This window comes from Pimephales promelas, chromosome 1 (assembly GCF_988280905.1).
Source record: "Pimephales promelas chromosome 1, fPimPro1.hap1.1, whole genome shotgun sequence".
In the NCBI taxonomy this organism is placed as follows: domain Eukaryota; kingdom Metazoa; phylum Chordata; class Actinopteri; order Cypriniformes; family Leuciscidae; genus Pimephales; species Pimephales promelas.
Window position 1 is genome coordinate 2,205,460 of NC_142769.1, and position 12,842 is coordinate 2,218,301.

At 39.3% G+C, this 12,842-nt stretch overlaps 1 protein-coding gene across 3 annotated transcripts in view; it reads left to right on the top strand.

Annotated features, from left to right (window-relative positions):
• The first annotated feature begins 1,244 nt into the window (after nucleotides 1–1,244).
• The window catches only part of adamts7 (ADAM metallopeptidase with thrombospondin type 1 motif 7), a 73,869-nt gene continuing 62,271 nt past the window's right edge, over nucleotides 1,245–12,842 (top strand). For all 3 annotated transcript variants that reach the window (XM_089134640.1, XM_089134662.1, XM_089134692.1), the window contains exons 1-4: nucleotides 1,245–1,664; nucleotides 6,109–6,473; nucleotides 9,497–9,674; nucleotides 11,744–11,928. In XM_089134640.1, the coding sequence (XP_088990766.1) occupies nucleotides 1,535–1,664; nucleotides 6,109–6,473; nucleotides 9,497–9,674; nucleotides 11,744–11,928 (858 nt within the window). In that variant the 5' untranslated portion in view covers nucleotides 1,245–1,534. The remainder of the gene's footprint in view (nucleotides 1,665–6,108; nucleotides 6,474–9,496; nucleotides 9,675–11,743; nucleotides 11,929–12,842) is intronic.

Here is a 12,842-nt window from a genome sequence, read left to right on the forward strand (position 1 = left end):
GTCATTCTTTCTTCAGTCAAAAAGAAATTAAGGTTTTTGATGAAAACATTCCAGGATTTTCTCCATATAATGGACTTCAATGGGAACCAAACGGTTCAAGATCCAAATGAGAGTTTCAGTGCAGCTTTAAACGATTCCAGACGATGAATAAGGGTCTTATCAAGCGAAACGATCGCTCATTTAATTAATAAATAACAAAGTTTAAGTTTTATAAGCTCAAATGCTCGCCTTGCTCTGTTCCATGACGCGCGTTCGTGACTCTCCTGATTGAACTCCTTTATCAAAATTAACAAATCTTTTTTCGTGTCATTTGGTTCATTCAACGAATGAAATGAATGGGTTGACTCTGGAAAAGATTTGTTAATTTTGATGAATGAGTTCGAACAGGAGAGTCACGAATGTGCATCACAGAACAGAGCAAGGCGAGCATTTGAGCTTATAAAACTTTACTTATTTATTAAAGGAGCAATCGATTCGCTTGATAAGACCCTTATTCATCGTCTGGAATCGTTTAAATCCCTTTGAACAGTTTGCAGTTTGTACTGAAACCGTTTGGTTCCCATTGGAATGTTCCAATCCTGGAATGTTTTCATCAAAAACCTTAATTTCTTTTCGACTGAAGAAAGAAATACATGGACATCTTGGATGACATGGGGGTGAGTAAATTATCAGCAAAAGGTTTTTTTTTTAAATGCTCTCAACAAGAACACATGTCAACATGTTGATTATGTCTTGATTTAGTTATAGCTAGGTATTCATTAATATGTATTTTACACTGTTTTATTTATTTAACGTAGATTGTCATAATGCATATGTTTTCGTTAGCTACTATATGTGGCCTCACAAATTGCACAAAATAAAGTGTTTTGAAATTGAAATTAAAATAGATTCTTGTGTTCAAAAAAAGCAATCCGTAAGTAAAAGGAATTGAACTGAATGCAGGTCGAATATTATATTTACTGCTGCAAGACGATAAAACGCAACGGCCAAGACGTCAGATTGTGTTCAATAAATAAACCCGCACAGACGGGACGCCTCCGGTGTAATGTTCCTTTACTCCTGCTCTATGCAATGCCAAATGATTAAGTATTGTTTAAATGATGAGACGAGAGTCCCTGAAACACGGAAAGCACCAAACAAAGACTAGAACGGGTTCCGTTGAGTGAGTCTGACACACTGAAGACAAAGAAAGCCTCCTCCTCCTCCTCCTGCCAGAGGGCGGAACTTTGACAAAGTTTTACAGAAACTCTCACACAGTTCTTCTGTGTGCGGCATCAGTAACTCCAGTCGTCCCAGATGAGTTAACGGAGTCCAGACTCGCCCCTGCACCGGATTCACACACTTTATAATGCTGGGTTATTTGCTTCGGACTGATGATGATGATCATTGCAGATCTCTGGCGTAATAAATGCACCGTTCTTTTGTGTGATGGGTCCAAACCACCGATGCATTAGGCTGAGGAAAAAGTTCCTACTTAAACTCTCTCCATTTAAATGGACTGTAGATGCACCAGGGGTGATCTGTGCAGTTTGACATGATGGTTCAGCTGGACTGCGGGAGGAAAGTTTTGGGACCAGCAAGTTTTTCTTTCTTGTTTACGATTACAGCTGGGCTTCTGTCCATTCTGGAGAGCACAAACCCGAGCGGATATAATCACGACACAGGTGAGTGGGTTGCTTGAGTCTCATTACACTCCCACGCCGTGATTTGCAGCATTGTTTTGTCTCGGGGTCAGTTGATGTGTGCGCGCACGCGCGCGCAATGGAGATTCAACAGGCTACAGACAGTGCCCACAAAAAGTTTTCAATTTGAAATATTTCATAAAATGTGTTCTTTGTGTAACATACAGGCCTATGCTGATTATTAAAATATACAGTAATTTTGCAATTACATGTCAAGCTGTCTCTCTGAATATTATTAGTCCGTCTGCTTAAAGGGATAGATCACTTTGAAATTCATTTTTGGTATGTTTTTGCTTACCTCAAGGGCATCCAAGTCTTTGTTTCCGCAATAGTTTCAATTTTGATATTTTTAGGTCAAACCGTTTGAGTCTGTCAGTCATATAATGGAGGTTTATGGTCACCACCTCAAAGAGCATGCACGGAGAAATCCAAATTAAACATGATTTAATGACACGTAATGTAAGCACACATTGATGGCCTAAGACACGAAACGAGCGGTTTGTGTGAGAAAACGAACAGTATTTATATCGTTTTTAGCTCAGTTGGACGTGGCTGTGGTTACAAGAGGTAAAAACGATATAAATACTGTTCGTTTTCTCACACAAACCGCTCGTTTCGTGTCTTAGGCCATCAATGTGTGCTTACATTTACGAGTCATTAAATAATGTTTAATCTGGACATCTCTGTGCATGCTCTTTGAGGTGGTGACCATAGACCTCCATTATATGACTAATAGATACAAACGGTTTGACCTAAAAACATCAAAATTGAAAATACTGTGGAAGCAAAGACACCTACATCTTGGATGCTCTTGTGGTAAGATAAAACATACCAAAAGTTAATTTCAAAGTGAACTATCCCTTTAATATCTCGTTATTGTGATGCTCCTCCAACAGGCTTTCTGACAATAAGTAACTTTACAAATACATGTCAACGTATTCCATCCCTAACCCTACCCTACCATCCAAATAAAGTGAAACTACTTTTTATTCAAAATTAAGAACATTTAAAACAATCAATTCATCATCAGTCCTGTCCAGTCCTCCACAATTTCAACAGGCTACAAATTTTGGACACATTTATTTATTTTTAAAGTGACATTTATTTTACTTTTCAATTTGAAATATTTCATGCAAAGTTTGCTTTGTTTATTATTTTGAAACAACATGCAGTACAGGCCTATGTTTATTAAAGATACACCATTCATAAAATATTCTAAAATTGTTAGGAGCACGTACGCAGACTTTTAAGAGGCTTAAGAGTTTCTTTAGAAGAGGAGAAAATGGCAGAACGATGAAGAGGGAGAAGAAATGTGATGCAGACAATAGGTGACAGTGAGTTAATAAGACGTTATAGATGAGATGCTCTCAGGTCGGTCCCGAATCGCTCTTTAGACTCCCACGTAAACGTTTTTAAGCTAAATTAAGAGTTTTTTGAGAGGATTCTAAGAATTTTTAATAATACGGGCCCTGTTCTTTGGACATCTTGTTTTGTTTGTGCTTTTGCAACATATGCACCAACCTGGTCTATTAAGCTGATCGATGAAGTGTCCAGAATAAAGTGTTGTTCTGTGAATTTGAGATATAAATGACAAGAAATACAATGTTAAACACCACATTCGGTACTCCAAAACTAGATTAAACAAAATATCTCCTCAATGTGATGGGTGCCCAGAGGTGACATTGGCATATTTAGGGTTCTCCCTATATTTTCTGCTTTAGCATTTTTTAATTGTTTTCAAGCGCATACCATATTAACACAATCTAGCTCTTTTTGGCTATTCTGATGTAATGGATACTATCCCTTTACTTATCAACTCACTCTTATGTTAGATTTGATTGCAGCCAAAAAATTAATACCGTACAGCTGTATCTGTGTCTTTATAAATCTGTTAAAACTAAAGGATGCAAGATTAACATGAGATTGGCAGAAACTGTGTGTGTTATATACCATTTAATAAGTATTTGGATGAGCCTGTAATATTTATTTAGTGCTGTGTGAATAATATTAAAGTATAAGATAAAAAGGATACTGTAATGTGAATTGTTTCTAAATATCGATGTCACATGTTCTCTCAGAGGCGTTGGTGTGGTTTTGAGTTATTTTTGCCCTGATGAAGCAACTCCATATCCCATTTGGTGGAGGACACTGGGGGGTAATACTGTTTCCCTCTGCTTCCATAATCATGGAGGTCAAAGCAACAGGGCTGCCAATGAACAAAGTCAAGCCATATAACAAAGACTGTTTAAACTACTTTACACTCTCAGTCATGACAAGATATTTTAATCTTCATGGCACATAATTGCTATAAATCCTTCTGTAAGAATTATTCTGGTGTATTGTTTGGATTTATTTCATGAATTATTCAATGTACAATTCAATTGCTTTGCAAGTCATAGGAATTGAAATGATTTGTCAGTTGCACTGGAGCCACACTGTCACACAATCCCCAAAAATCCTGTAATCAGTGCGTTTAGTAAAATCTTTGGGGAATTTGAGGACTTTTATTTTAAAGTTTGAACTCATTGATACTTTGGTGCATTGTTAGACAATACGAAATTGTGAATAACATAAAACATTACTATTTAGTTGTTTGTAATATGCAATATTTCCTGGAGAAAAAAGTAAGTGGGGCTTATCCATGCAAACCTTGCCACAAGTGGAACTTAGTTGAAGCATACATATACATATAAACTAAATATTCATGGAAGCCTCCAAACAGCAGTAATGGCTGGAATAATGAGCTCATGTTTTGCATGTTATTTGCCGCTCTTCAGCACAGTCAACTTAAATAGTGCACGTTTATTTGTGCATGCCAAATTTTACTCTTCCTGAAGATGTATTATTTACTAATTATTTTGATTCATTATTACTTCTTTCCATTGACTACTCTACAAAAAGCTTACTAACCTTGCAGTAACCAGATTGATAGCTATAATAGTTAAAGAAACCCCATTATGCCCCCCATATTTCCATTTTTTTCTTTCTCTCTGATGCTTCACGGGGCTGAAAATCAGATATGGTAATGGCCGCTTGGTTTCTGACGTTCTGTAAGAGGTCGACCAATTACATCAGACTGAGCCACCTGACCAATCAGAGCAGAGTAGACCAATCATAACAGACTAAACCACCTGACCAGTCAGAGCAGAGTATACCAATCATAACAGACTGAGCCATCTGACCAATCAAAGCAGAGTAGACCAATCATAACAGACTGAGCCATCTGACCAATCAGAGAAGAGTAGACCAATCACAACAGACTGAGCCATCTGACCAATCAGAGCAGAGTAGACCAATCACAACAGACTGAGCCATATGACCAATCAGAGCAGAGTAGACCAATCACAACAGACTGGGCCACCTGACCAATCAGAGCAGAGTAGACCAATCATAACAGACTGGGCCATCTGACCAATCAGAGCAGAGTAGACCAATCATAACAGACTGGGCCATCTGACCAATCAGAGAAGAGTAGACCAATCATAACAGACTGGGCCATCTGACCAATCAGAGAAGAGTAGACCAATCATAACAGACTGGGCCATCTGACCAATCAGAGCAGAGTAGACCAATCAAAACAGACTGGGCCACCTGACCAATCAGAGCAGAGTAGACCAATCATAACAGACTGGGCCATCTGACCAATCAGAGAAGAGTAGACCAATCATAACAGACTGGGCCATCTGACCAATCAGAGCAGAGTAGACCAATCATAACAGACTGGGCCATCTGACCAATCAGAGCAGAGTAGACCAATCAAAACAGACTGGGCCATCTGACCAATCAGAGCAGAGTAGACCAATCAAAACAGACTGGGCCATCTGACCAATCAGAACAGAGTAGACCAATCACAACAGACTGAGCCATCTGACCAATCAGAGCAGAGGAGACCAATCACAACAGACTGAGCCATCTGACCAATCAGAGCAGAGTAGACCAATCACAACAGACTGAGCCATCTGACCAATCAGAGCAGTGTAGACCAATCACAACAGACTGAGCCATCTGACCAATCAGAGCAGAGTAGACCAATCAAAACAGACTGAGCCATCTGACCAATCAGAGCAGAGTAGACCAATCACAACAGACTGAGCCATCTGACCAATCCGAGCAGTGTAGACCAATCACAACAGACTGAGCCATCTGACCAATTAGAGCAATTGGGACCATTTAAAGTAGCATAAGAAGGGCACTATAAAAACTAACTGATATTTACCCTAGTGTGAACTTTACATCCCAATTTAAGTAAAACCTCAACAACAGTAGACGCAACCCTTCACAAATTGATAGATGGGGCTCAGATCGCAAATCTATGTTGTGTTTTTTTCATCCGATTGGTCTTTTGGCACAAAGTTTAACTATTAAACAATTCCACTTCTGGTATGTGACAGTTTTTATCTTAATAGTTACTTTGTTGTTTTTGTAGATCGTTCTCTTGATGGGTTTCCAAACTATCAAGTGGTTCACCCTATCCGAGTGGATTCATCAGGACAGTTTTTGTCCAATCTTGTGTCCCACCGCGTGAGTCGAATTCAGAGGAGAGAGACGGCACATAACAAGAGGCTGACCCGGGTTTTCTACCGTCTGCAGTATGGTGGTCAGGACCTGCACTTTAACCTCACCCTAAACCCTCATCTACTAGCGCCTGGATTCCTCACAGAGCGGAGGTACGGTGGCCTGCGAGGGTCTACGTTACACGGTCATGGCCACTCTCTCTGCTTCTTCTTGGGAGATGTCTGGAGCAGTAAACTGACCTGGGGTCAAGCAGCTGTGAGCACCTGCAATGGCCTGGTGAGTCCATGAGCATACTTATATGTGGATGTTTCACGCGATGTTCCTATGTAGAATTTTAAAAATAGGGAATTGTTTAATCAAACATTGTTGATACTATTTTTAGGGGTTTAACCCTATTGTAATTGTTAGAATGTCCAAGAATCAGCGTTCTCCCCTCAAAGTGATTGGGCAGACCAAACCAAAACCGACCGAAACAGACCAAACCGCAAAGACTTGAAACTTTGAGGGATGGTAGCAGTGTTGTAGTACTCGAGACTCGGACTCGTCTCGGACTCGGTCTCGAGACCATATTTTAATGGTCTTGGTCTTGTCATGGACTCGTGTGCATTTGGACTCGGAATTGACTCGGACTCGAACATTTTTTTTTTAGGACTCGGACTTATTCCCGACTCGAGTCCACTCGAGTTCAATTCAAAATATTTTTCATGATTATTAATGTATGTTAATTAGGGCTGTCGCGGTAACCGCAATATTGTAGTAGCTACCGCGCTTCTGACAAGACAACCGCAGAGGATTGCACGTAACCGCAGCAACCGCGATATTCAATTTTTTTTATAAGGCTAACGTTATACCCTTCTTGTTTTGAACGTAATGCATGTGTATTGAATGTTAAACCAGTTCATAATGATAACAAGACTGTTTATCATGGTGATGTGTAGCCTACAGGCAGATAGTGAATGAGAGAGATCGGCAGAGCGCGTGCAATTACCTGCCTCTGTCTTTGAAGTCGTGAAAAGCTTGTCGTATCAAAGGGAAGAGAATCTTTATTTTAAGAAAATATTTGTTGCATCATCATTTTAACGTTCTCTTCACGTGTATTTTCCCATAAATGCGCGTCAGCAGCAGCGCTGTTCAACATCCCACAGCACAAGGAAGCCGAAATAAAATCAGTGAGTCACGCATTGAATCAATGGGTCTCTAATAAGTGAAGCATCAGCTTCAGCGTTGCCTATGCGACGCATTGCTGCTCAGCTGAGCCTCGAAACGTTGAACATCAATGTTAGAAATAATTAACATATTGTTTCTTTACATCTCTTTTAATGAATCAGCCTTTTTAAACGTGTTCGTTGAATGAACGGTTCAATGACTCGCTCAAAGTCCGTTGTCATAACAATTTGCGCGCTGAGTGAAAGTTTTTCAATTCGCATATACTGTAGACGCCGTTTAGTTTCGGTTACAATGCTTACTGAAAATGTCCTCGTTTTTGTCCACATCGTAAACTTTATTTATATAGCAACAAAAACATATAAAATAAATAAATAAATGGCGGTAATACCGCATATCGCGCTATTGAGCCACTCAATATTACCGCAAGGGAAATTCCATTACCGCGACAGCCCTATAAAATATTTCTTTAAATTGATTGACACATCCAGTGATTGGTGATTTTCTAGTGCGCAACTGCGCATGACAAATTGTAATAAAATTACTTTTAACACCACCTATTATGTGGCCTTTTTACCCTAAACTGATCAAGTAAATTCAGTAAAAAAAAAAAGGATTTCTCTAAGTAAATAAAAGTAAATTAGGTAATCAACCCTCAGTGGTCTCGGTCTCGACTCGGACTCGACCGTCTCTGGTCTCGGACTCGACTCGGACTCGACTCTCTATGGACTCGGTCTTGACTCGGACTCGACTCTCTCTGGTCTCGGTCTGGACTCGGACTCGAGTGAGGTGGTCTCGACTACAACACTGGATGGTAGTACCCACCCCGTCTACAATTGGTGCTTTTCCACTGCTGGTACGGCTCGATACGGCTCAATACCGTTCGGCATGGTTCGACTGGCTTCGTTATTCCACTATGTGGTACGACTCGGCACGGTTAGCTTTAGCTCGGTTTGCTTTTCCACTGCAGTTAGTACCGCTTCAAAGTGGGTGGGATTATAGTCCGACAGTTATAGTTTATTCGTTCCTCGGCAACCAACGAGAGGAACGTCTGCACTTCGTCTACTGACCATGATTCAGCCATTTCTTTTTTGGAAGTTTTTTTTCTTTCTTTTTTCTTCAAGCAAGTCAGTTTTAAAACAGATGCTACAGCGGTGACTGTTACTGGCTATTTAAATCTAGCGGGTTTGATGTCTCGCAATACAATGACGCTGGTAGTGGCGATTCTGTCTGACTCTGACCAATCAGTGATCTGCAGTGTGTTCACGTCACATTTTAGTATCGGTATGGTACGCTTGGAACCTCAACAGAGGTGGTACCATTTAAAGCGAGCCGAAGTGAGCCGTACCGTACCGTACCATGCATTGTAAAAGCGCCAAAAGTGAGCCGTACCGAACCGTGCCGTACCGTAACATGAAAAATAAAAAGCCTCTTTTAAAAATAATGAAGTTTTGGATATAGAAAGAATTTAGCATTGTAATTCAATAAAAAAATTGGACAAATATAAGGTTATTTCATATTATAAAATGTCAAGTAGAATGACCTCCCAAAAAGCAAAATTTATATTTATAAATTAATAGTACATTTACCATGATAAATATACAGTACAAATATAAAAAAAAAAACTTGAAAAGATTTTTCAATTCTTTTGCAGTTTGTCATTGATCCTTTAAAGATAATTCTCTGACAAGTAGTTTACTCTAAAGTTTAAAGTTTTAGTATTTTAATATTTAAGTTTTAATATTTAGATGATAACAGTGTTATTTTAGGATAATTAAGATACTATTATGTTTTATTAATATTAAAATTTTTGTTAGACTTTTAGCAATTTTGTTGTGTGTTTGTGTATTTATTATAGTTTTTTCTAAAATTCCGTATTTTTTATTTCAGTTTTAGTTAGTTATTTAAGTTAAACAATGAAAAGTAGACATGTTGCATTGGCAAATAGCTGAAATGAGATATTTTTTATGTATATTTTTTATGATATTTCTGTTAGTGCTTATTTTATTATATTTAGTTTCAGTTGGAAGCTGAAATATGATAATCCTGTAATAACAAGATGGTGCCAAAAAATACAAATGCAGTGAATTAGTGAGTTGTTAAGCTGTTTAATTTTGACCTTCTGTTCTCTCTAGACAGGGCTGTTCAAGCTCTCAGGAGAGGAATTCTTCATTAGTCCACTGGAGACGGCACAAGAAGAGTCGAACCCACAGGCTCACGCTATCTACAAGAGACATGCTGTCCAATCAGAACGCCAGCTGGTGCAACCTCTGTTCAGGGAGCACACAGCCAACGCCACCTGTGGGGTCAGAGGTCAGACTTAGTGTCCTATTTTAAGGATCTAAGTGCATGGTCTAAAGCGCACGGCAAAATTGAATCCACTTTTGCTAGTTTAAGGACAGGAAAAATAGTCCAGCGCACCCGGTTCATGGTCTAAAAGGATTGTCCCAATTCTCTTAATGAGCAATGGGTGTTTATTGAGCATAACGTGCAAAAAAACAAAAACAAAACAATCAGAGTTTAATTTCCCCTTCAATTTAAAAGCCAGTTGCGCTCGCATCATGGCGGATTCGCTATTTACATGGAGGAATTTGCAAGCCGAGGAAACGGATCTGAGGTTAAAGCTGTGTGTGTGTGTGTGTGTGTGAGGTTAAAGTGTGTAATCTTTAGACAAGTAGATGTATTCTTTAACATTGTAATCCTTTTATTTTTAATATTTTGCATGTTTGTGTGCAGCTGTGCGTCCCTGTGCATGTAATAAGCAGTGTGTGTGTGTGTAATTAGGAGAGTGTGTGTGTACTAACTAAAAATATTGACTTTAAAAAAAAATATTAACAAATATATATACTTTAGGCCAGGTTTCAGTTGGTCAATGGCTTAGGCCCTGTTTACACAAGAACAATTCCTGGTGAAAACGTAAAATTATTTTATTGGATGTGCCTTTCGTTTACACGGCGACGGCGTTTTTGGGGCTTAAAAACGCAAAAAAGTGAAACCACCCTCCGTGTTGCCGTCTAAAGGGTGAAAACGCAAAAGTCTGCATGACAGTGAAGGTTGTACGCAGGCGCGCGGACTAGAGCCAGACCGATATATCGGCAGGCCGATATTATCGGCCGATATTAGGCATTTTCCGGCAGTTATATCGGCAGTTATTCTGGACGATAAATGAATATTTCAAAAATAAAATAAAAACGGACGAAACACGCTTGAACCATGTCATGAGTGTTGGAGTTGTATAGTTTGTCCACCAGAGGGCACTCTACACCGTTCCTGTTGGCAACACTCGTTGCTTGAATAACAATTAAAAGAACATCCCCATCAGTTCTCTTAACTCAAATAAGCATGACAAAATTTGTGACTATCATGTCCAGTTTTGCTGCTGATAAATAAGCCGAGAGTGAAGCGGAATTAGCTAGTTATAGTTAAGTTACGTTGTTACAGTGTAGTTGACTGACTGTCCTTTTAACTTTTGACAATGTGACTGAAGTATTTCTTTAATAGCACGTGACAGTTATAGCAATGAGACGTATCATCTCTCCTGGGCCTGTTATATTGAAAATGTATGTTTTACAATTTGCAGTATGACGTTATCCGTTGCTAAATTATGGCTCATCATAGACTAGCTAACCACAAAGCTAGCTAACGCCACTATCATCAGTCTGTTCTGTTGCGACAATAAAAGAAACAAGTTTCTTTTTAAAAGCATTATCTCATTATTTTAGTTAAAACTCATAAATAACTACAAATAACTAATGTTAGGGAAATCTGTTGATGTTTTGTTGCGCGTTTCTGAAATAAATAAATAAAAATATCGGCCGATATATCGAATATCGGATTTTAAAGCCAACAAATATTTGTATCGGTATCGGCCTTCAAAATCCTTTATCGGTCGGGCTCTAGCGCAGACTTGGTGTTGTTGTGTGGCAGAGCTCCACATCGCCACCTAGCTGCCTGGAGTGCATACTACATTGATTTTCACACACTTTTGTGTCACCATGTGGACGCGGATTTCCCATTCAAACGCAGAATAAAAAGTGAAAACTCAACGCCACTTTTGCGTTTTCTCTTCAGATTGTTTCTGTGTAACCATAGCCTCAGTCTATTTCAGTTCCTCCAAATAGCACCGCTCCAACAATGCGCCTGAAAACACTGAAAACAGGTTTGCACACCACAAATGGGCGCAAATGCATTTGCTATTTAAACGATGTGAAAATAATAACTGCGTCAGGCTGAAACTAGCAAAACACATTTGTGTCACGCCTGGCGCTGCATTGCACCAGATGTATGATAGGGTCCATAGGGATTCAATGAGACTTGATAATTGTGCCCAGATGTCACATCCTTCATCCAGTGTGATTTCTGACTCTCTTTTGGTCCTCCAGGAGAGGCAGAGCAGGTGGAGAGGCAGCGAGAGCGCTGGGAGAGACGGCAGCGGCGCAGGCGCATCAGACAGCGATCCATCAGCTCCGAGAAGTGGGTCGAGACTCTGGTAGTGGCTGATTCGAAAATGGTGGAGTACCATGGAAGCAAAGGAGTTGTGAGCTATGTGCTCTCTGTCATGAATATTGTGAGTAACAGAGTATTACGAGAATCACTATTACTAGCCGCGTTTCTTTTACCCTTCAAATTTGCGCAAATTGACATTGCGAATTGAAAATGCGCGTTAATTTCGTGAAAACTCCCATATATTACGCAAAAACGTTTTTCAGGCAATTCAAATAAGTAATCTTTTGCAAAACTGCAATGGAAACGTCACTGTGTGGTGTAAGCTCAAATGACGAAGAGGACGAAGAGGCAAAAAGCTCCAATACAAACTTTTACTATTAATAGAATTCCAACGGGTACAGACCGGATGAACACACACACTAAATCAGAGAAAACGGGAAGACGTGAAAGAGTGGGTGACAATATATACACTACCTTTTCAAATACTGTACTGTTTATACAGAGTATGTAAAGATCCCAGTTAGGAATAGACTTGGAACACCCACAAAAAAATCTGAAAAGTTTCCAAATGCACACTTTTCGTTTCCTTATTACTACTTTTGAAAAAACTTTTGCTGATAATTTACTCACCCCCATGTCATCCAAGATGTCCATGTCTTTCTTTCTTCAGTCGAAAAGAAATGAAGGTTTTTGATGAAAACATTCCAGGATTTTCTCCATATAATGGACTTCAATGGGAACCAAACGGTTCAAGGTCCAAATGACAGTTTCAGTGCAAACTGTTCAAAGGGCTTTAAACGACACTAGACGATGAATAAGGGTCTTGTTAAGCGAAACGATCGCTCATTTAATAAATAAATAACAAATTTTAAGTTTTATAAGCTCAAACGCTCGCCTTGCTCTGTTCTGTGATGCGCCTTCGTGATTCTCCTGTTCGAACTCGTTCATCAAAATGAACGAATCTTTTTTCGAGTCATTTCGTTCGTCAAATGAACCAAATGACTCGAAAAAAGATTTGTTCATTTCGTTCGTTGA